The 24,813-nt window shown below is 45.1% G+C and overlaps 1 protein-coding gene across 1 annotated transcript in view; it reads left to right on the forward strand.

Annotated features, from left to right (window-relative positions):
• LOC142472552 (myosin heavy chain, skeletal muscle, adult-like) overlaps window positions 1–24,813 on the forward strand; it is a 47,914-nt gene that overhangs the window by 18,556 nt on the left and 4,545 nt on the right. The window contains exons 18-36 of the mRNA XM_075579606.1: window positions 345–468; window positions 3,851–3,987; window positions 4,994–5,249; window positions 5,755–5,997; window positions 6,087–6,263; window positions 7,589–7,734; window positions 9,113–9,203; window positions 10,009–10,398; window positions 10,821–10,947; window positions 11,488–11,606; window positions 12,714–12,910; window positions 14,707–14,890; window positions 15,959–16,124; window positions 16,607–16,731; window positions 18,780–19,088; window positions 19,485–19,688; window positions 20,566–20,691; window positions 21,533–21,703; window positions 23,881–23,985. Coding sequence (XP_075435721.1) covers window positions 345–468; window positions 3,851–3,987; window positions 4,994–5,249; window positions 5,755–5,997; window positions 6,087–6,263; window positions 7,589–7,734; window positions 9,113–9,203; window positions 10,009–10,398; window positions 10,821–10,947; window positions 11,488–11,606; window positions 12,714–12,910; window positions 14,707–14,890; window positions 15,959–16,124; window positions 16,607–16,731; window positions 18,780–19,088; window positions 19,485–19,688; window positions 20,566–20,691; window positions 21,533–21,703; window positions 23,881–23,985 — 3,397 coding nt within the window. The remainder of the gene's footprint in view (window positions 1–344; window positions 469–3,850; window positions 3,988–4,993; window positions 5,250–5,754; window positions 5,998–6,086; window positions 6,264–7,588; window positions 7,735–9,112; window positions 9,204–10,008; window positions 10,399–10,820; window positions 10,948–11,487; window positions 11,607–12,713; window positions 12,911–14,706; window positions 14,891–15,958; window positions 16,125–16,606; window positions 16,732–18,779; window positions 19,089–19,484; window positions 19,689–20,565; window positions 20,692–21,532; window positions 21,704–23,880; window positions 23,986–24,813) is intronic.

Consider the following 24,813-nt stretch of genomic DNA (forward strand, 5'->3'; position numbering starts at 1 on the left):
TGGGGGTGGGGGGGGGGGGTAGGAGGGGCTCCTTCTGTCTGATGTCATTGTTTGTGCAATAAGAGTTTGCACAGACAAAACCCCCTCTATCTCCCTCCCCTTATCTTTATTGGCTGTCTGATAAGGACAGGGTGGGATAAGGGAAAAGAAAACGCTTTATTGAAAAATGCTCCCCCATTCAGAGGCCCTTAAAATATGTAATTTGTATTTATTTTCCAGAAGCCACATCTTTACTTTTAGCATGGTTAGATTAGTTTAAGGAAGAGGAAATTATTTACAGAAGGTTGTTTTGTCATCTCTATGGCATTGAACCTTACACATACTGTATTTTATTTGATTGACAGATATAAAGTGCTAAACGCAAGTGCTATCCCCAATGGACAATTCATTGACAGCAAGAAGGCCTGCGAAATATTGCTTGGATCAATAGATATTGACTGCACCCAATATAAATTTGGCCATACTAAGGTACGTGCTGCAGCGTGTGCTGTTTATTTTTGGTACAATTTTTGTAAACTAGCCTCGAAGTATAAAAGAACAGCCATTGCGCGGAATAAAAAAATGGGATAAATTTAAGACTATCGTAAATATGAAAGCAAACCGGGATTACATACAGTCTGAGGGGTTACATACAGTCTGAGGGGTTACATACAGTCTGAGGGGTTACATACAGTCTGAGGGGTTACATACAGTCTGAGGGGTTACATACAGTCTGAGGGGTTACATACAGTCTGAGGGGTTACATACAGTCTGAGAGGTTACATACAGTCTGAGGGGGTTACATACAGTCTGAGGGGTTACATACAGTCTGAGGGGTTACATACAGTCTGAGGGGTTACATACAGTCTGAGGGGTTACATACAGTCTGAGGGGTTACATACAGTCTGAGGGGTTACATACAGTCTGAGGGGTTACATACAGCATGAGGGGTTACATACAGTCTGAGGGATTACATTCAGTCTGAGGGGTTACATACTGTCTGAGGGGTTACATACAGTCTGAGGGGTTACATACAGTCTGAGGTTACATACAGTCTGAGGGGGTTACATACAGTCTGAGGGGTTACATAAAGTCTGAGGGGGTTACATACAGTCTGAGCGGTTACATACGGTCTGAGCGGTTACATACAGTCTGAGGGGTTACATACAGCCTGAGGGGTTACATACAGCCTGAGGGGTTACATACAGTCTGAGAGGTTACATACAGTCTGAGGGGTTACATACAGCCTGAGGGGTTACATACAGCCTGAGGGGTTACATACAGCCTGAGGGGTTACATACAGTCTGAGAGGTTACATACAGTCTGAGGGGTTACATACAGTCTGAGAGGTTACATACAGCCTGAGGGATTACATACAGCCTGAGGGATTACATACAGTCTGAGGGATTACACACAGTCTAAGGGATTACATACAGTCTGAGGGGTTACATACAGTCTGAGGGGTTACATACTGTCTGAGGGGTTACATACAGTCTGAGGGGTTACATACAGTCTGAGGTTACATACAGTCTGAGGGGGTTACATACAGTCTGAGGGGTTACATAAAGTCTGAGGGGGTTACATACAGTCTGAGCGGTTACATACAGTCTGAGCGGTTACATACAGTCTGAGGGGTTACATACAGCCTGGGTGGTTACATACAGCCTGAGGGGTTACATATAGTCTGAGAGGTTACATACAGTCTGAGGGGTTACATACAGCCTGAGGGGTTACATACAGCCTGAGGGATTACATACAGTCTGAGGGGTTACATACAGTCTGAGAGGTTACATACAGTCTGAGGGGTTACATACAGTCTGAGGGGTTACATACAGTCTGAGAGGTTACATACAGCCTGAGGGATTACATACAGCCTGAGGGATTACATACAGTCTGAGGGATTACATACAGTCTGAGGGGTTACATACAGTCTGAGGGGTTACATACTGTCTGAGGGGTTACATACAGCCTGAGGGATTACATACAGCCTGAGGGATTACATACAGTCTGAGGGGTTACATACAGTCTGAGGGGTTACATACTGTCTGAGGGGTTACATACAGTCTGAGGGGTTACATACAGTCTGAGGTTACATACAGTCTGAGGGGGTTACATACAGTCTGAGGGGTTACATAAAGTCTGAGGGGGTTACATACAGTCTGAGCGGTTACATACAGTCTGAGCGGTTACATACAGTCTGAGGGGTTACATACAGTCTGAGAGGTTACATACAGTCTGAGGGGTTACATACAGCCTGAGGGGTTACATACAGCCTGAGGGGTTACATACAGCCTGAGGGGTTACATACAGTCTGAGAGGTTACATACAGTCTGAGGGGTTACATACAGCCTGAGGGGTTACATACAGCCTGAGGGATTACATACAGTCTGAGGGGTTACATACAGTCTGAGAGGTTACATACAGTCTGAGGGGTTACATACAGTCTGAGAGGTTACATACAGCCTGAGGGATTACATACAGCCTGAGGGATTACATACAGTCTGAGGGATTACATACAGTCTGAGGGATTACACACAGTCTAAGGGATTACATACAGTCTGAGGGGTTACATACAGTCTGAGGCAGTGATTTCCAACCTTTTTTGTTTGTGGGAACCGTTGAAGTATTTAGAAAAATCTCGGGGAACCCCTATCTGGCTGACACATGTTAGGTTCGACGGGTCTGTCACAACATTTCACACCTCACGAGCCACCTCTATTTCCCACGGAACCCTGGTTGGGAATCACTGGTCTAAGGGGTTACATACAGTCTGAGGGGTTACATACAGTCTGAGGGGTTACATACAGTCTGAGGGGTTACATACAGTCTGAGGGGTTACATACAGTCTGAGGGGTTACATACAGTCTGAGGGGTTACATACAGTCTGAGGGGTTACATACAGTCTGAGGGATTACATACAGTCTGAGGGGTTACATACAGTCTGAGGGGTTACATACAGTCTGAGGGGTTACATAAAGTCTGAGGGATTACATACAGTCTGAGGGGTTACATACAGTCTGAGGGGTTACATACAGTCTGAGGGGTTACATACAGTCTGAGGGGTTACATACAGTCTGAGGGGTTACATACAGTCTGAGGGGTTACATACAGTCTGAGGGGTTACATACAGTCTGAGGGGTTACATACAGTCTGAGGGATTACATACAGTCTGAGGGGTTACATACAGTCTGAGGGGTTACATACAGTCTGAGGGATTACATACAGTCTGAAGGATTACACACAGTCTGAGGGATTACATACAGTCTGAGAGGTTACATACAGTCTGAGGGGTTACATACAGTCTGAGGGGTTACATACAGTCTGAGGGGTTACATACAGTCTGAGGGGTTACATACAGTCTGAGGGGTTACATACAGTCTGAGGGGTTACATACAGTCTGAGGGGTTACATACAGTCTGAGGGGTTACATACAGTCTGAGGGATTACATACAGTCTGAGGGGTTACATACAGTCTGAGGGGTTACATACAGTCTGAGGGGTTACATACAGTCTGAGGGATTACATACAGTCTGAGGGGTTACATACAGTCTGAGGGATTACATACAGTCTGAGGGATTGAAGCCGATTGCAAAATGGGCAGATTTGGTGGGTCCAGTGGTTCTTATCTGGAATTGGGCCAGTTTTACGGCTGGGACTTAGAGTACCGATCTGCATCAGAACGGTAGACTTTGGATCTTAACGTATGGTTTACAAGACCTTCAATATATTCTGTTGGACTTTGGCAATCATTTTCCAACCAACTATGATGAATATTGATAGAAATGTTTTGTGCTACTAACTGTCTCTTTCGATTTGATCAGTAATTGGTGGAATGATCGTAAATCAAAGTGTTTTTTCTCGTGTTTCTCAGGTCTTCTTCAAAGCAGGACTTCTTGGTATTCTGGAAGAAATGAGAGATGACCGCCTTGCTCAGCTGATAACATGCACTCAGGCTATTGGCAGAGGGTATCTCATGAGAGAGGAATATAAGAAAATTGTGGAAAGAAGGTAAAATTCCTGGTTTAACATGGTACATGTCTACTGTATATGCAAGATGCATACATGTACTGTATGCATACATACAAACGACCCGTGGTCCAGGACATTTCACCAGCAACAAAGGAAAGGGTTCTTTACAGTAAGGGTAGTTACAATGTGGAATTCATTACCCATGGAGACTGTGATGGCAGATACAATAGAAATGTACCAAAACATATATACTATATATATATTATATATAGTAAAGGAGTCAGGAGTAAAGTAAAGGAGTAATAATACAAAAGATTAGAGCAGGTGCTTCTGCTAGACTGTACATAATATCGCGCTCCTCCCTATAGAAGTTTGCTTACATATAGAAAAACAAAAAGAATGGTTCATGTGCTCCTACCAATTAGGCTAAAATATAATAGTGATCTCATGAGTAAGGGTTATTTAGTTAAACCCTTTGGCCAAAACGTTATAAGCCTGCAGCCCCGCCAAGGCATAACCACATTTTGCAGATACCTACACGGAATATATGTAATTATTGTCCCATAGACTAGTGAAAAGTGTGAGAAAGCCCTGAAGGGGTTAAATAAAGCATATGCTTTTGTGAGTAGTGCAATTAAAAGCTGGCCAAAGCCAGTAACATAGTTACCTTACTATAGAGGTAAACTGTGGGTGCACAAATTCCCTGGTGTGAATATAATAAAGCTTACACATATTGCTTTCCGTCAGCCTTATACATTCACCTACTCTTCCATGGGGGGTGATGTGCAGACTGGCACTGGGGTGTATTACTCCTGCACGAATTGGAAAATTGGTAGGGGCTCAGTAACTGCTATGTAAAGCAGATGTGGGTGATTCTGCTAACGTACTAAAATGTACTGTGTAGAAGGGTAAAAATGGTGCAATAAATCTGTCTTTACTAGCTCAACGTTTCGGCTCTTGATAAAAGCTCCATTGGGAATCCGAAACGTTGATTTTATTTCTTTATTGTACCATTCATTTATCTCTCCCTCTCTCTCCCTCTCAGAGATGCCCTTATAACCATTCAGTACAATATCCGGTCGTTCATGAACGTAAAGCACTGGCCATGGATGAAATTGTACTTCAGGATTAAGCCCCTCCTTAAGAGCGCAGAGACCGAGAAGGAGATGCAGAGTCTGAAAGAGGAGTTAGAAAGGATTAAAGGTGAACTCGCCAAATCGGAAGCGCGGAGGAAAGAGGTGGAAGAGAAAATGGTGTCTCTCATGCAAGAGAAAAATGACCTTCTTCTGCAAGTGCATTCAGTACGTACAGTATATAATATGCTGAGAGGCTACAGAGATAACACAAGCTCCCCTTATTCAGTTTGCAAGAAGTTGGTTAACGCTCTGTTAGCTATGAATCAACTTGCACTCCCGTGAATGTAAATGAATGGATTGTGAACGCTCCTTTACCTGACTTTCCAGTCTGTTGAATAGAATCCAATGCTAGTTACGTGTCAGGCTCCTGTAACTGCAGAGTCAGTCAGTGACTGGTTGTCTGTTCCACGTGGTGCTGCGTGGTGCTGCGTGGTGCTGCGTGGTGCTGCGTGGTGCTGCGTGGTGCTGCGTGGTGCTGCGTGGTGCAGGGATCATCGCCGGCTCAGGCTTGGTAGAGATTTGTGCCACAGATTTCAAGAAAAAAGTGAGAGCAGCAAAATGTATTTCATCCCATTATTGTTGTACTCAAAGGGTTAAGGTCATTGCAAAAATGTTCTGGGTTGCCAATTAATTTATTTTTGGGCTTAATTAGTTGATTTCCCTGAAATAGGAAAATCATAACCTGGCCGATGCAGAAGAAAGATGCGACGAGCTCATCAAAAGTAAGATTCAGCTGGAAGCAAAAGTGAAAGAGCTGGTAGAGCGGCTGGAAGAGGAGGAGGAGATGAGCTCGGATCTCACAGCGCGGAAACGGAAACTGGAAGATGAGACCGGGGAACTGAAAAAGGACCTGGATGACTTAGAAATGACTCTGAGTAAGGTTGAAAAGGAAAAACATGCCACTGAAAACAAGGTGTGTACTATTATTATTGTGCACGCATGTCTTATGCGGTATTAGGATATCCTGTATTAGCTCTGAAAGTTACGATTATTTTCTAACAGGTAAAGAACCTTACTGAAGAGATGGCTGCATTGTCCGAAAGCATCTCCAAGCTGAGCAGGGAGAAGAAAGCGATTCAGGAGGTCCATCAGCAGACACTGGATGACCTCCAGGCAGAAGAAGACAAAGTGAACAGTCTAACTAAAATGAAGATTAAGCTGGAACAGCAAGTAGATGATGTAAGTTTATTTTGTGCTCAATAATTGCAATTATCTATCAGGCTCCCAACATAAACAGTACAGCATGAATGCAATATATTGTTTGGAACCGCATCACATCTATAGATCTTATTAATCACCTATTAGCAAGACGGGATCCCGCCACTTCATACCGTACCTGGCAGGGAGTTTGCATCAAGGAAATGTGACATAAATGAGAAGCACAATTTGATAAATCTAGTGGCCAAAGTGCAATGTATGAAGTGGTGGTAGTTGTAGTAGTAGTGGTAGAGGTAGTGGTGGTAGTGGTAGAGGTAGTGGTGGTAGTGGTAGTGGTAGAGGTGGTAGTAGTAGTGGTAGAGGTATTGGTAGAAGTAGTAGTGGTGGTAGTAGTAGTAGTAGTGGCAGTGGTAGCGGTAGTGGTAGAGGTGGTGGTGGTAGTAGTAGAGGTGGTGGTAGTGGTGGTGGTAGCAGTAGTGGTATTAGTGGTAGAGGTGGTGGGGGTAGTGGTGGCAGTAGTAGTGGTGGTGGTGGTAGTATTAGTGGTAGTAATGGTAGTGGTGGTGGTAGTAGTAGTGGTAGTAATGGTAGTGGTGGTGGTAGTAGTAGTGGTAGTAATGGTAGTGGTGGTGGTAGTAGTAGTGGTGGTGGTAGTAGTAGTGGTGGTGGTAGTAGTAGTGGTAGTAATGGTAGTGGTGGTGGTAGTAGTAGTGGTAGTAATGGTAGTGGTGGTGGTAGTAGTGGCGACAGTAGTAGTGTTACATAAACAAAGAGGTTTGTTCTGCAGTGTAAATGTAAAGGTGTAACGCTCTGCCAGGTTGGGTTCAGTCTGTAATCTTCCCACATTAAAGCCCATTCAAATATGGTGTCACACAGTGTTACTCTTCCTCTACTTTGTTATGAACACATCCCAAAGTGTTCATTGATGTACAAGACACTAAAGCAATCACCACACTGCATCACGATGCACGATACATGCGCATTATACGGGTGCACTGTTATTCTAAACTGGAGCTCGTTAAATATTCCAAAATCTAACACACCTTTTAATCGGAGATTTATTGCACTTCCATTCAAACACTTGGAGACACTTAAAGCATTAAAAATCTGATAAAACTTGCGCTCGTTTGCAATAACCGGCGATCCATCAGTATTTACTAAGCAGCGCTATTCTGTAAGACACCTCCCAACGCCAGAAAACACCACCACCTATTCAAGTCAACCTGCTGCTTATGGAATAGCATCACCACCAAACATGGCGGACATGTTTATTGTTGCCTATTACTTGGATCCGTGTGACCATTAACAATATGTTTTACGTTCACCTTTGCTCTGATTTCTGGTAGTTTGAAGGAAGCATTGAGCAAGAGAAGAAACTGCGCATCGATCTTGAAAGGACAAAGAGGAGACTGGAAGGGGACCTGAAACTCAGTCAAGAATCACTAATGGATCTTGAGAACGACAAGCTGAATGCAGACGACAAGCTTAAAAAGTATAAACATGCATCATGAGCTTATTCTTCTATATTTGGTATACTGCTATTTCCCAACTAATCCCATACAATCTCTTAATCCATGGTGCTATAACCGGGATTTGTAGTGGGCATGATGGGGACTCCAATGGCGGCTTGGTATTCGTAGCGGGGCATGGTGGGGACTCCAGTGGAGGCTTGGTATTTGTAGTGGGGCATGGTGGAGACTCCAGTGGAGGCTTGGTATTTGTAGCGGGGCATGGTGGGGACTCCAATGGCGGCTTGGTATTTGTAGCGGGGCATGGTGGGGACTCCAGTGGAGGCTTGGTATTTGTAGTGGGGCATGGTGGAGACTCCAATGGAGGCTTGGTATTTGTAGCGGGGCATGGTGGGGACTCCAGTGGCGGCTTGGTATTTGTAGCGGGACATGGTGGAGACCCCAATGGCGGCTTGGTATTTGTAGCGGGGCATGGTGGGGGACCCCAATGGCGGCTTGGTATTCGTAGCGGGATATGGTGGGGACTCCAGTGGAGGCTTGGTATTTGTAGTGGGGCATGGTGGGGACTCCAGTGGCGGCTTGGTATTTGTAGCGGGGCATGGTGGAGACCCCAATGGCGGCTTGGTATTTGTAGCGGGGCATGGTGGGGACCCCAATGGAGGCTTGGTATTTGTAGCGGGGCATGGTGGGGACTCCAGTGGAGGCTTGGTATTCATAGCGGGACATGGTGGGGACTCCAGTGGAGGCTTGGTATTCGTAGCGGGACATGGTGGGGACTCCAGTGGAGGCTTGGTATTCGTAGCGGGACATGGTGGGGACTCCAGTGGAGGCTTGGTATTCGTAGCGGGACATGGTGGGGACTCCAGTGGAGGCTTGGTATTCGTTGCGGGACATGGTGGGGACTCCAGTGGAGGCTTGGTATTCGTAGCGGGACATGGTGGGGACTCCAGTGGAGGCTTTCTGACTGTTGAAGAAGACAAATAAGTGGGATAAGAGCTGGGTCCCTGCCTATAAAGTCCAGGTGTTTTTCCGCCTGCTGCTATCACATTTCAGAAATCCCCACCCACCTCTCCCACTCCTTCTCCGACACTCTGCTTCTCAGATTGTCCGATAGATAGCACCTGGGAAGCAATGCAAAGACTATGGCATAATCTTTAACCCATTCACTGCATTCTGGCATCAAAGGAATTCATTCTAATAGAGGTGTCTATTCCTTATATTGAATTAAATTCAATAAATTAAATTAGGACCAAATGGAGTGAAAATAAGCAAAATGGGGTATTCCGTTTTTGTTATGTTATATTTCAGGACGCTTGCATATTAACCTTAAAACAATGTAACAGACGTACGGTATTTGACGTTTTCAGCCCAGCTATTCAGTGTGTCTCTGTAACTTCACAGGAAAGAATTTGAAGTACTTGCGTTGCAAAGCAAAATTGAAGACGAACAGATGATCAATATTCAGCTGCAGAAAAAGATTAAAGAGCTCCAGGTTAGTATATTTAAGGGGTTATATCAGGGGCGCTCAACAACAGCCCTCAAGGGCCACCATCAGGTCAGGTTTGCAGGATATCCCTGCTTCAGCATCGGTGGCTCAATCAGTCCCTGCTTCAGCAAAGGCACTGAGCCACTGATTGAGCCACCTCCGTTGAAGCAGGGAAGTCTTTTAAACCTGACCTGTTGGGGGGTGTTGAGGGCGGGAGTTGAGAACCCCCGGGTTATATGCTGTGGGGAGAATTCAACGCCCCACACTTAGACTTCACTTTGTTTGTTTGCTAGAAGTATTTTTCTCTGGTACTTTTATGATTTGAAAGTTACTTCTTACTAGTGTACAAAGTTACTAATCGACTCTAACCCCTCCCCCCCCACTCCAAACCCCCCAATGCTTTCCTTATCATTGGAAAGTTTATCCCTCCTAAACTTGCTTGGATCTTTCAAAGTGGGAGAAAGGTCTCCTTAACATCACTGCTACCTGGGATAGAACAACATGGCAGACGAAACAAAATTAAGTTTTAATTCCAGTCTGATGATGTCACTGCCCTCTCTTCAGGAGGAGGGGTGGGGGGGGGTTTGGGTGCGAGTATATATGTGTATATGTGTACTGTATATACAGATGTTATTGCACCAGCTGGCATGCTTCAGTAGGTGATATAGCATGTCGCCATGTCCCCTTTTCGCTAATGCATAACTCAAGACAATGGCCGCGTCTCCCGGTTGCGCTTTGTCTACGTCCCGCACAACGCGCCAGCGAGTACAATAACGCCTGCTACATGTGTATACTTTTTCCTTTGTTAAAGGCTCATACCGAGGAATTACAAGAAGAGATCGAGTCTGAACGAGCTTCCCGAGCCAAGACAGAGAAACAGCGAGCGGACTTCGCCAGGGAACTGGAAGACATAAGTGAGAGACTGGAGGAAGCTGGCGGAGCCGGCGCGGTTCACGTGGAAATGAACAAGAAGCGGGAGGCGGAATTCCATAAAATGCGCCGGGATCTGGAGGAGGCCACATTACAGCATGAAACGTTGCTGGCCACCTTGCGCAAAAAGCACGCCGACGGCATGGCAGAACTCGGGGAGCAGTTGGATAACCTGCAGCGCGTCAAGCAGAAGCTTGAGAAGGAGAAGATGGAGGGAAGGATGGAGATTGATGATCTGTCTAGTAACATGGAATCTGTCGCTAAATCCAAGGTGAGGAGGACATCTACCAGTATATAGTTAAGCGAGGACATCTACCAGTATATAGTTAAGCGAGGACATCTATATAGTTAAGCGAGGACATCTATATAGTTAAGCGAGGACATCTATATAGTTAAGCGAGGACATCTATATAGTTAGGCGTCGCCGTGCCAGAAGATATCGTCTGAAGTAGCAAATTTGACCCTTAATCTCTAAAGATATTGCCGTTTGCCGTATTTGAGGGTTCTCTTTGTCAATGTCCAATGTTTGCCAGTTTTTTTATTGTGCACAAATATTTCTCCCATCTGTATTCATCGGAAGATGTGGCCACATTCAGTGTGTATTTGGTACACAGGTGCAGTTTTATATTTACGTTATTTGGCAATTGCACGTGGATGTAATAATTAATGCATGCTTACATTCCAAAATTGTAGGCTGGCCTAGAAAAGATGTGTCGTCTGTTGGAAGACCAGCTGGCTGAAATGAAGAGCCAATATGATGACAATATTCGTGTAACCAACGATCTATCTACACAAAAGGCCCGGCTCCAGAATGAAAACGGTTTGTATAAGATATCCATCAAACGTTTAGAATCAGTTTAACGAACATGCTACTCGTGTATATTGAGCGGCGCACTAGTTAGTGGTCTACACACCAGATCATTAACGTCCATGATTAATCACTAACCGCCATTTACATTTTAATTCACATTGGCAATCCATTAGAGCCATCCCACTTTAGTGAATAAACCCGGTTAGGTCTTTAATGTATGGTGAAGCTGCTTCCAGGTGCCGGAGAAGATTTTAGCACCACTCTTTTGAATGGTGGGAACCTCTTCTCCCCCAGCACCGTAGAACATTCTCACTGCATAATGAATAAGGGCTTTAGACACTGAACTACCAGCACTGAGGACTTACATCCATTTATCAATAAATATGTAGAAAATGTTCCTTTATAGTTACTAAGACCATCTTTAAGTCACACTAATCTCTGGATTCTAGGTTTTATGTATTTCTCTCTGCGTTAAGTATATGTATATATTGTTTTTATTTCACAGTTAATGTTTATTATTGACCTTTTTCTGATGAATCTCACTTTTAGTTGAAATTTCCAATCTGGTAGAAGAGAAAGAAGCTTTGATTTATCAGCTGAGCAGAGGTAAAATGGCCTTTACTCAACAGACTGAGGATGTTAGGAGACAACTTGAGGAGGAAACCAAGGTAACCCAATATTATGCATCATCTAACGCTATTCTGGGTCTAAATCCTGGGATTATGTGGTCAAGAACAACTACTGCTGCCCATTAAATCCTTTCTCCTTCAATAATTCCTTGCCAATCTAGGACAAATGAAAGCACTTCCCACTCCTTCTCTTTTCCTTGCACCTCTCCCTGGGATGGGCCCTCAAATTACCCCTGGCCCCATGAGGACCTCAGGAGCTGGCAAGGCCCAAACTTTTCACACTCGATTCTTACATGATGAGGCTTTTCTCTGAGTCATTGGGTACACCGAACAAATATTGTTCCCAAATTACTACTTTACCTTAACTTAAACTGTTTGGGCCCAGACAATCGGTCAAATGGCAGGACCCCTCGATCCAATGCAGATATGAAGCAGAGAGGGGAAGATAAGGTACAGTACAGTAGATGCTCCAAGAGACTTCTTGGTGGTCCAGGACTCAAGAACCCAATAAAGACCAGAGTCAAACTGAAAAAAAAACCTTAAAGGACAGAGGTGCAAACAATATTTACCAGGACTAGGAATGCAAAGGTTGTTTTTTTTTTTTTTTAAATAAAAATTCCCTGCACAATATGTTGTTTTGTATAGTTCACGTGATGGACAAGTGTCAGTCAACATTATCTTCAATAAGGGCCCTTCTTGGTACAATACCTCAACCAAAACAATACCCCTGCTATAAGGAAAACTCTAGTTAATAAGACAAGATAATTAATGCATTTGCAATAACAGTAAACGTAAAATAACAAGAATCCCCACGTAAATATAAGCAGAGTGTACATTACAAAACTTTTTATCACAAATCCATATGCACGTATAACTGAATAATATTAGAATGTGTCCCTCTCTCTCTGCCTGCCACAATGTTATTACTAATACATCCATTGTGAGGAATGTCTTCTATCTTTCTTTAAATGAAAGTTACGTTTGATATTATACCACAAAGTACAGAGGTACTTTCTCTTCTTGGCCAAGTCTATCTGCTCCTTAATCCTTAAACCTCTCATTTGATGCTACTTTTGCACCGGGATGCCTTGGAATATCGCCGCTTTGCCATGTAACCGATAAGTAATGATTTATTTAATAATACAGGCCAAAAACGCTCTGGCCCATGCCTTGCACTCAGCCCGCCATGACTGCGACTTACTGCGTGAGCAATATGACGAGGAGCAGGAGGCCAAGTCTGAGCTGCAGCGGGGGTTATCGAAGGCCAACAATGACGTGGCTCAATGGAGAACCAAGTATGAAACAGATGCTATTCAACGTACAGAGGAACTGGAAGAGGCTAAGTAAGTATTGGAAGGGGCCACCTTGAGCCAAAGGCTACTTTATGTCTTCCGAGACCAGAAAGACTAGATATGATTAAACTGGAAGTGATGGACATTATACAGCGTCATATATAGAAAACTAATGGAGATTCACGTGGGCATGTCCAAAACTAAAAATATATGATGGTACTCCAGTAACAATGAGTACCACCAACCCCTACAGATGTAACCACCACTATCCGATCACTTGCCTGGGTAAAAACTAAGGCATCTCACAGTAAATGTCTCATCATTTCTGTGAGATTCTGCTGCCAGACTAATGGCCCATCGGATTTACACAGCAGGGGTGCCTGCAGTCCCATTCTGTTTGAATTGGACTGCAGGGACCCCCCGCTGTGTTAATATGATAGGCCATTAGTCTGGCTGCAGAAATCTCACTGAAATGTTGCAGTTTATTGGGAGATTGCCCCAAATTTTGCAAGGTAAATGATCGGATACTTGTGGAAGCATCTGTATTTTTATATACATGTAGCAGGCTTCATTGTTCCCAACAGAAAACATAACATAACCCATTATAGCGCACAAGATCACTGGGTGCCATAAAACAAAATGGCAGTGTGGGTACAGAATATCCCACCTAATCCCACTAAAAGGGAACAATGAAGTCTGCTACTGTATATCTGTATAAGTAAAGAATATACAGGTAACAGACACTCAATAAGTAAAGAATAACAGGTAACCAGACACCCAATACGTAAAGAATAACGAGTAACCAGACACCCACTAAGTAAACAATAACAGGTAACCAGACACCCAATAAGTAAAGAATAACGGGTAACCAGACACCCAATAAGTAAAGAATAACGAGTAACCAGACACCCAATAAGTAAAGAATAACAGGTAACCAGACACTCAATAAGTAAAGAATAACGGGTAACCAGACACCCAATAAGTAAAGAATAACTGGTAACCAGACACCCAATAAGTAAAGAATAACGGGTAACCAGACAACCACTAAGTAAAGAATAACGGGTAACCAGACACCCAATAAGTAAAGAATAACAGGTAACCAGACACCCAATAAGTAAAGAATAACTGGTAACCAGACACCCAATAAGTAAAAAATAACTGGTAACCAGACACTCAATAAGTAAAGAATAACGGGTAACCAGACACCCAATAAGTAAAGAATAACGAGTAACCAGACACCCAATAAGTAAAGAATAACAGGTAACCAGACACTCAATAAGTAAAGAATAACGGGTAACCAGACACCCAATAAGTAAAGAATAACGGGTAACCAGACACCCACTAAGTAAAGAATAACAGGTAACCAGACACCCAATAAGTAAAGAATAACGGGTAACCAGACACCCAATAAGTAAAGAATAACGAGTAACCAGACACCCAATAAGTAAAGAATAACAGGTAACCAGACACTCAATAAGTAAAGAATAACGGGTAACCAGACACTCAATAAGTAAAGAATAACGGGTAACCAGACACCCACTAAGTAAAGAATAACGGGTAACCAGACACCCAATAAGTAAAGAATAATGGGGGAGATTGCTGCTTTAAAGAACATGACATGACACTCATTGTAAGGGGCAGCAGCCCCTGGAAGACCCTCCCAGCTGCTTGCAGTGGGTAAGGGGTAGCAGCCGCTGTAAGACCCTCCCAGCTGCTTGCAGTGGGTAAGGGGTATCAGCCCCTGTAAGACCCTCCCAGCGCTTGCAGTGGGTAAGGGGCAGCAGCCCCTGGAAGACCCTCCCAGCTGATTGCAGTGGGATCGCTAACACTGCTGTATGTAATCTCAGGAAGAGACTAGCTCAGCGTCTCCAAGAAGCGGAAGACCACACAGAAGCCCTTAACGCCAAGTGTTCGTCTCTGGAAAAGACCAAGCAGAGGCTGCAGATGGAAGTGGACGATTTAATGATGGATGTAGAGAAATCGAACGCAGCGGCAGCGGCTCTGGACAAGAAACAAAGGACCTTCGATAAGGTGATTGTGACCTTGTTCAGGATATACAGTTGGATGTAACCAGCTTCGTAGCAAGATGAGCCAGAAACCTGCAGATAGAGCAGGCTGCATTGTTCCCTCTGATAGTGCAGAATATCAGCTGTTGCAGGCTTTACTGAGCCCCTTAAAGCGGCACTACCAGTTTATGCTGCTTTTATTTTCAGTTCTAGGATTGAAGCAGGGGGTCTCTGGAGATGAACCCCATTAATGTCAGCTCAGGGGACCCCTTGTTTACTGAGATACTTACCTCCGTAGGGGGCGCCGGTATCTCTTTGCTGTTTAAATATCCTGCATCACGTGGGCCAATAGGAATCCGCAAGGGATGACGTCACAGCTACTTATTGGCCTTCAGGACATGGGAGATTTAAAGCCGCCATTATGTTAACCCCAACTAGCCCAGCCAGAGCTGCTACCAGCAGATACTGGCGCCCCCTACTGAGGTAAGTATCTCTAGAAGCAGAGGGTTCCCAAAGCTGAAATGAACGCAGTTCAGCTCCCGAGACTCCCTGCTCCAATCCTGTAACTAAAACATCAAAATAAAAGAAACATAAACTGCAGCTTGTAGGGCTTCTGCTTTAACGTGATGCTGTGCGTCAAAACAGGGACATCATTAAACGCAATCATTTACGTGGCGCCATTGTGGACGCGTGTGAAATGATGCACCGTCTGGCTTCATTTAGCACAATGTTTTACACCATTGATGAGATAACAGGTGCAATAACATTGGGTGCCTGTGTATCCCACCGTATCCCACCGCTTCCCACCGCTTCCCACCGCATCCCACCGTATCCCACCGCTTCCCACCGCTTCCCACCGCATCCCACCGTATCCCACCGTATCCCACCGCTTCCCACCGCTTCCCACCGTATCCCAATGCTGGCACTGAATGCGATAGGAACACGCTGATATTCTGCGTTTTAATGGGATGTTTTATCTGGTGGGATGATGTCACGCACTAAATCCGCAAAAACTAGTTACTGTAGCAGCCAAATAGGTTCCACGGGGATAACGCACGGTCTCTCTGTTTATGTGCCCGCTGGTTCTGTGTAGGTTCTAGCTGAGTGGAAGCAGAAGTGTGAGGAGAGCCAGGCTGACCTGGAAATGTCTCAAAAGGAAGCGAGAAACTCGAACACTGATCTTTTCAGACTGCGCAATGCTTACGAGGTGACGCTGGATCAGCTGGAAACCATTAAACGTGAAAATAAAAATCTCCAACGTAAGTTTTCGACTCAGTTAAACAGAAGTGCTGGGCTAAGTTGTATTCATTTAAACCGGGAGAGGTGAACTCCAGTCCTCAAAGGCCACCAACAGGTCAGGGTTTCAGGATATAGCCCTGCTTCAGCGCAGGTGGCTCAATCAGTGGCTCATTCGAAGACTAAGCCACTGATTGAGGCACCTGTGCGGAAGCAGGGCTATCCTGAAACCCTGACCTGTTGATGGCCTTTGAGGACTTGAGTTGACCAGCCCTGGTCTCAGCATTGATATCTCCCACTAACTCTTTGCTGAATACTCTGAGCTGTGAGATTTATGCACCAAAGCAGCTGATATTCATTCACTGCCATCAGATAACAGATGTTGGTGTCATTCTTTTTGGGGTATTTATCTGTTTTTTATGCCCCCCGGAACATGCTGACGATTACTTGTTTATTCTGGCACTACATATACGGTTTGCGGTTTTTAATTTGTTCGATGCTTTAGAGGAAATATCGGACCTCACCGATCAAATTGCCGAAACTGCTAAGAATAATAGTGAATTAGAAAGAGCCAAGAAACAAGCAGAACAGGAAACGGCGGGATTGCTGTCGGCTTTGGAAGAAGCGGAGGTATGTATTGTCGTAAATTGTTCGGGAGGGTGGATATCATGGAACTGTTTAAATAACGAGCATCGATATTATTCAAGGAAGTATTTTTCAGTGAAAGAGAAGGTCAGGTCTGAAGCCACAAGTCTTGGCGGAAACGCCGGGAAGGTGTTTACTTGAAGTGTAGCAGATCCATGGAACAGAATCTCTGCAGAGGTGGTCGGGGTTTTTTAAAAGTAAAAACAAAATCCGCACAATTCATTTCTTTTTTTATTCCATACTCCTTATATATTTTCATTGGTCTCATTATATCGTCCGCTCTCCGCTCTCCGCCCATCCGCTCTCCGCCTGTCCGCTCTCTGCCCGTCCGCTCTCCGCTCTCCGCCCGTCCGCTCTCTGCCCGTCCACTCTCTGCCCGTCCGCTCTCTGCCCATCCGCTCTTTGCCCGTCCGCTCTCCGCCCGTCCGCTCTCCGCCCGTCCGCTCTCTGCCCGTCCGCTCTCTGCCCGTCCGCTCTCTGCCCGTCCGCTCTCTGCCCGTCCGCTCTCCGCCCGTCCGCTCTCTGCCCGTCCGCTCTCTGCACGTCCGCTCTCCGCCTGTCCGCTCTCTGCCCGTCCGCTCTCCGCCCGTCCGCTCTCCGCCCGTCCGCTCTCCGCCCGTCCGCTCTCTGCCCGTCCGCTCTCTGCCCGTCCGCTCTCTGCCCGTCCGCTCTCCGCCCGTCCGCTCTCCGCCCGTCCGCTCTCTGCGCGTCGGGGACTCCCCGTCCTGCAGGACATTTCTTTTTCTTCTTTTCTATGTTTGGTATCTGGTCGATGTTGGCAACATCATTAGAATAAACTGGTGTATATGTCCAATTCTTTGGGTGCATCATAACAGCGCTACGGCCGCAGCGGGATCATAACAGTGCTACGGTCCCAGCGGGATCATAACAGCGCTACGGTCCCAGCGGGATCATAACAGCGCTACGGTCCCAGCGGGATCATAACAGCGCTACGGTCCCAGCGGGATCATAACAGCGCTATGGCCGCAGCGGGATCACAACAGCGCTACGGTCCCAGCGGGATCATAACAGCGCTACGGTCCCAGCGGGCACGATGTGGCTGGTGGCCATTGATGGTGGTGAAATGACGTAAGACAGGGCACTCAACTCCTGTCCTCAACCACCCCTAACAGGTCAGGTTTTCAGGATATCCCAGCTTCAGCACGGGTGTCTCAATCAGAAAACCTGACCTGTTGGGGGGACTGGAGTTGAGCCCCCCTGTCGTAAGGGGATAGATCTGCAGCCACAAAGCTAATCTGCTAAGCTGCATTCAATACATTATACGCATTATAACTATATTCTGCTCGAACCATCCATTTTCTATTCGCACAACTGAAGTAGTCGTTCCTTATTGTTATAAAGTTAGACTTTATTATGCTGTAGTATAGACATTGATAATAATGTTTTATTACAATCTTGTTCTGTTGTGATAGGATTATATAACTCATCACTATTCACTATTCATTTATTAAGTTGAATTCCATCGACACCATCTGTGTTTTGTTTTCTTGTATGTGCGAATTGTGGGTTGTGATTGAATTGAATAAATCTTCTCTGCTGTGAGTTTGCCCATCAAAGTTTACATGCAGCTTAGGGAGAAAAGGAACTACATATGTATCACGGGACTGATTATTTGCCATACTTCAGCAGCTGTATTGGTTTTGGAGAAGGGTAAATTGGTTGCAGGTGGTATTATCTTTTAAGGATAATGTGAGTTCTTGGTAGGTGTAAAAGTTCTTGTGTGCAGAGACCTCTGAGGTTTGGAAAACTTAGTATATCCTACAGATGTAACAGGCATTATTGAACCCACGTGTTTGCTCAAGCGCGTTAACCTCACAACTGAGTCAATACAGTTACCACTTATCCCACTGCCGCCTTGTGCATGTCCTGGATCAATAATGATGCTAGTGCCAGGGCCTCCGACAGGGGGGACTGCCGGGACAGGTGTCCCGGGCCCTGTCTGCTACATCAGTATTTACATCAATAAAGAATTGGACCGTGAGATGGCATTGACCATATAATCACCCTCGTAGGGAAGCCTGGAACATGAAGGGGTGAAAATTCTTCGCATCCAACTAGAACTAAACCAAGTGAAGTCGGAAGTCGACAGAAAAGTAGCGGAGAAAGAAGAAGAGATTGATCAGCTGAAACGAAACAGTCAGAGAGTGCTGGACACAATGAGCAGCACCCTGGAGTCTGAGATCAGGAGCAGGAACGATGCTCTTAGAGCCAAGAAGAAGATGGAAGGGGATATGAACGAGATGGAGGTGCAGCTGAACCATGCCAACCGCCAAGTGGCAGAGAGCCAGAAACAGCTCAAGAACATCCAGGCACAGTTGAAGGTTTGTAATATCATCCTGTGTAATGTCATCATCCTGTGTAAAGCCCTCAGGGGCCACCAACAGGCCAGGTATTAGGGATATCCCCGCTGCAGCACAGGTGGCTCAATCTGTGGCTCAGTCGTTGACTGCGCTCAGCCACCTGTGCTGAAGCAGGGAAATCCTTAAAGCCTGACGGTGACCATTGAGGACTGGGGTTGGCCACCCCTGGTGTAACGCAATATGGTCTAATAGTAAACATGAGCTTGTTACTGATGTAGCAGGCTTCCTTGTTCTGTGTGCTGCATTATGGTGGGGTACAGTGTGCAATGCTCCTTTGGGACGTTGTTATACTGTACTCTGCGTTGTAAGGGGATACGCTGTGTTATGTCGGTGGTAATTTGGGTATTTTTTCCAAAGGATGAGCAATTGCATCTCGATGAATTGGTCCAAGCAAACGAAGACCTGAAAGAGCATTTGGGCCTCACTGACCGCCGGAACCTCTTGCAGCAGACGGAGATAGAAGAACTAAGGGTCGCTCTAGAACAGACAGAGAAGGCTCGCAAACTGGCAGAGCTAGAACTCATTGATACTAGTGAGCGCGTACAGCTCCTACATACTCAGGTATTGTTACAGTATCTTGTAATAATGCAAAATCAAAGCATTACATGTATGTAGTCAATAACACAAGCAATATACTGCAGAGATGTTAATACTATCTGCCACACGCACACGCACTCCCTTCCCCGCCCACCTTTGGCTACCTGTAACACCCTCTCTGAGCTCACACACTTGTTACAGTATCTTTGGTCCTTTTCATGGCTGGGCTGTATTCCCTTCCCTTTAGGCGTCAACCATTACTATCCTGTACTAGCTTTGGCTCTCTAATTATAATCAGCATTGGTGGTGAATGGCCAAGTCCCGACATGGGTGCACAGTCCCAATACCACCTGTATGAGTTTTAGGTGTTGCAGTGACAATTGGCAAATGGTTTGCTATTCTGTGGGATCTGAGGCTAAGCAAGTGATTCCCAGACTGTTACTCTGTAGTTATGTAATGTCCAGTTTGTCTGCATCCACATTATGGCCCATGTTGTGGGGCCACACCCCATCCTGGCGCCTGAACACTAGCGATGCGCGAATCCGCCCAAATCCCTTTCCCGGATTTTCTTGCATCTTCCCCCTAGAATCCGTTTGGCGGTGTAAAATCCGCGGATGGATTTGGTAAATTTTAATCTGCGCGGATTCATAAAAACCGCCATTGGATACAACCCGTGGACGGATTGCGGAATAATAACAAATTCACAAAACGCAAATCGCCCTTTTTGGCATTTATCCGGTGAAATCCGCGGACCAATGTACCCGACAGATTCGCTGCGGATCCAAGTCCACCAAAATGTACCCCTCTCCACTGAAGACCTCTTATGGTTTAATCACTTGAATGGGTCTTTCGGCACCTCATCATGTCTCCTAACGAAATGTTTTCATTCCAATGTGTTTAGAACACGGGTCTGATCAATGCCAGGAAGAAGCTGGAAATCGATGTAACTCAGCTTCAATCCGAAGTGGAAGACGCCGTCCAGGAGCTGAGGAACGCAGAAGAGAAAGCAAAGAAAGCCATCACTGATGTAAGTCTTTCACTCTTACTTCCTAGATACGGACGTAGCAGGGAAAGATGGAGGGGATGGACTGGGTATCTAAATGCCCTTTACCTCTGTTGATCCACGTGAGGATAACCCTTTCACTGCCGGCAGAGTGGCGACTCCTGAGTGCTGTTGGTCTTTCAGGTTGGCGACCACACCTGGAGTAGTGATGATGGGGTCGTCACCGCATCCAAGTGACATGAGCGAAAGTGCAAGGAGCTCCACTTCTATTGTGCTCCTCTTTATATCCTGTTGTTGGATTCTGGAGATATCAGTTGATGACAATGTTACTGCGTGGGAGGTTAAAATGGTCACAACACAGGTTGCCATGGTAATAGCTGAAACCAGGGAAATAATAAAAGGGAAAACAGCAAATAAATTAAGATTAAAAGTTAGAAATGGATCAATATGAACGATCTTGTTGTGTTGTGACTTTATTTTGGTGTTTATGGGAGTCTGCTCCTTTAAGTGTTTCAGTGTCCTACAGACGTACAGTGTATGTCCTGAGGACTGGCACATCAGCGGCCGTTATGACGTACCCTGTAATATGCTCGCTTTCATGGGGTACTTCACGGTCATCGCTCTGCACGGCTATCCCCTTTTATGAATGTCACCAGGATGACATTGAGATCATGTGATTGCTCAAAAGCAATCAGATGATCAGGAAGTGCCGGAGGAGGCTCTGTCCATGGAGATGGCAGGACCCTCCGTCCCTGAAGGGGTAAAGCATTAGGTACAGTGAGCACAAGACACCTCAGGAATAATTTGGTCGACATGTCAGGGATAACTTGTTTTCTCCTCCGCTTTACTTCTCTACATTATCAAGGCTGCCATGATGGCTGAAGAGCTGAAGAAAGAACAGGACACTAGTGCCCACCTTGAGAGGATGAAGAAGAACCTTGAGCAGACAGTGAAGGATCTGCAGCTCCGTCTGGATGAAGCTGAGCAGCTGGCCATGAAAGGTGGCAAGAAGCAGCTCCAAAAACTGGAGGCCAGAGTGAGTACAACCGATTATGGACACATGGAGAACATCAGGCTTTAGATAAGCAGTCGCAAAGAACTGAAATGTGTGAACATAGTAAAGAGGTTCATCTTGATATATATTTTACATAGTTTTCTTTATATAGAGCTGAAATTGTATGCAGTCAATTTATAGCAGAAGTGTCTGTGCTGTTTATTTTTTGGGGGACGGTATTACCGGAACAGCGGAGTCCCTCAAATACGATCCATGGTCTGACTACTTCAGGGGTTTCCTCCCTGTTCTCATGATTAAAGCAGTTTGTCCACCGCGCAAGACAGCTTTCTTGGTGAACACAAGGGTCATCCTTGCTCCGGAGGCCAATAAAAAGCTGCAATGTCATCGGGACAATTTGCGGCTGTTTATTGGCGACCCTTCAGCCATATTTGTAGTTTATTTTATGTTACAAACCAGCACAAAAAAAAACAAATATCTCAGGAACTTTGGGGTCCCCAGAGTTTTGAGGAACTGAGGATCGGCTCAGGGGACCCTGTGGTTTAGGTCCTGTAATAATAAATGTATGACAAAATAGGCAAGTTTGGTGTAATAGAAGTCTTCTGATTATCTTACATCGCTCATTTATAAAATGTGGTTAGTTGAAGATTGCAAAATTCTCAGTCGGCCGTAATGGGAGGGGGGGGGGGGGAGGGAAGGGGAGGTGGATTTGGGTGGGATAATGAAAGCATGGTTGCTACTGTATTTATTGTCTAATATACTTCATTGAGGGTGGCTATGGGGTGTTTCTGAAACATTTGAACAATATGAAGATGTGTTCTGCATCATATGTTGAGAAACACACAAGTTTAACATGTCACGTTAGACCTTTAACTCAAACCCCATATGTACAGAAAGACTTTGGGTAATATTTACTAAAAAGTACTACTCCATAAGCCCTTTCCATGCTGGAAGACCCGATATTTACTAATTGGTGTTACTCCGGAAGATGTGCGAATCTTCTGCATGGACTCGCGAGCCGCGCACAATTGGTCCTTGTTTAGTTCTCAGACAATCTGCACCGCAAAATCATTTCATATTCTAAATTGCCAAATTCTCTAAAATCACAAGATTCGCCTAACATTGACACTATAGATGGCGCAAGAAACACGGCGCGTCCTATCTCTTGTTATATTTCGCTGAGAGTTTACTCATTTGGTGATATTATTGGCCCTTTTAGACTTGGGGAAACATTCTGCAGGAAATGGAATTTGGTGGGTGGGGAAAAACGCTTAACAATTTGTGAAAGTATTTTGCACAGTTTGCACATCGCTAGTAGATCTCCATAGCAGATCTCTGCACATCGCTAGTAGATCTCCATAGCAGATCTCTGCACATCACTAGTAGATCTACATAGTAGATCTCTGCACATCACTAGTAGATCTCCATAGCAGATCTCTGCACCTCGCTAGTAGTTCTCCATAGCAGATCTCTGCACCTCGCTAGTAGATCTCCATAGTAGATCTCTGCACATCGCTAGTAGATCTCCATAGCAGATCTCTGCACGTCGCTAGTAGATCTCCATAGCAGATCTCCACACATCTGTAACTCTTTCACAGGGCAATATTGACTGTCACGCCATAATGCAGAAGTGGCCAACACCAGTCTTCAAGGGCCACCCAAAGGGATGATGTCCCTTTATGTAGGATCTGTGCAGACCAGCGAATGAATATTAAGTGAGCACTTTGCTACGTGTATGGAAACTTTCATAGCAGTCCTGGTTTCTGATGACGTTCAGCACGAGAAGGGGCTGCTGGCATTTAGTGGTGATGTCACTGCGCTGGTAGCAGGTGGGGCCAGTCTGATTCCCACTGTCAGCTTCTGTATCTTCTTCAGACTAAAAAACATGAGCGGGTCAACTCCTTGGGGTGAGGACTCATATCCCTGCAGAAATTCTATGTACAGCACTGAGTATATTGTGTTAATAAGGGTGATATTTGGCTTGTTATACCCACGCTATCTTTTTCCTGGCTTACTATGGTATAAGACCAAAGACTAATCTTCTACCGTAAATATAATACGTTACTCTTTAGAGGTGGACCATGTTGCCAAACTGTATATAGAGTCTAATAAAATGAATGGTACAGGTATGTAACACAAGCAGACATTGGAAGTGAAACGTCCTAAAGTCGTATGTAATGTGTCCGTGTGCACGATTTCAGATACGTGAACTGGAAAACGAGCTGGAGGCTCAACAGAAACAGAGTAACGAGACTGTGAAAGGATACCGTAAATTCGAAAGAAAAGTTAAAGAACTGACATATCAGGTATGCAAGATTATATATATATATTTATATATATATATACACACACACATATACTGTATTTATAAAATGTGTTACCAGGAAGTAATACAGTGAGAGTTACCTCTCGTTTTCACGCAAGTCCTGGGCACAGAGTTATGACAATACACGGTTACATTAAAAGAACAGGACTATACAGTCAATTCACAGACATTTCATGGACAGATAGAGTTTGAAAATTGGGTACAGGGGATGAAGGCCTATTGAGTTTCAGATTGAAATAGAGAAGCTTTAACATCACCAAAAGGCAGCAAACGGCTCACAGCCTTTAGCTGCCCTTCGGCTGCGCCAAAGGCTGTCCACCTTTGGGGCGACGCAGATGTAGACTGAAGGGGTTCAGATTGAATGAGTGCTTTGTCCCCCTGACTCATTAACATTCCAGTGGGTGGGGCTGACATTCCACATAGTACTGCTAATGTTAACCCTTAGCACGCTGGTCCTATGCAGAGGGGAGCAGCTCTTGGGGAGCCCCATCAGGTGTCATACTGTATATATACTGTATGTAGAAGGTGGTTAGAAACACTTGTCTCATCTAGTCTGCTCATTTTTCTACGTGCTGTTGAACCGCAAACCCCATTTGTGCCCTAGCTTCTTGCAATATTTCAGATACATTGTATCTGTACCAATCCGCTAGGAACTGCTTTGCTCTATTAACTGCCGTCACTCTTGGGCGTCTGCTCCATGAATCCACGGTTCTTTCGGTGAAATGAAAGTTGTAGTAGCCATAATGGTCCTGCAGAAATAAAGATTGGTTGTAGGTTGTGGTTTTTATACTTTTTTAGGGGATCAATA

This window comes from Ascaphus truei, chromosome 22 (genome assembly GCF_040206685.1).
Source record: "Ascaphus truei isolate aAscTru1 chromosome 22, aAscTru1.hap1, whole genome shotgun sequence".
Taxonomy (NCBI): domain Eukaryota; kingdom Metazoa; phylum Chordata; class Amphibia; order Anura; family Ascaphidae; genus Ascaphus; species Ascaphus truei.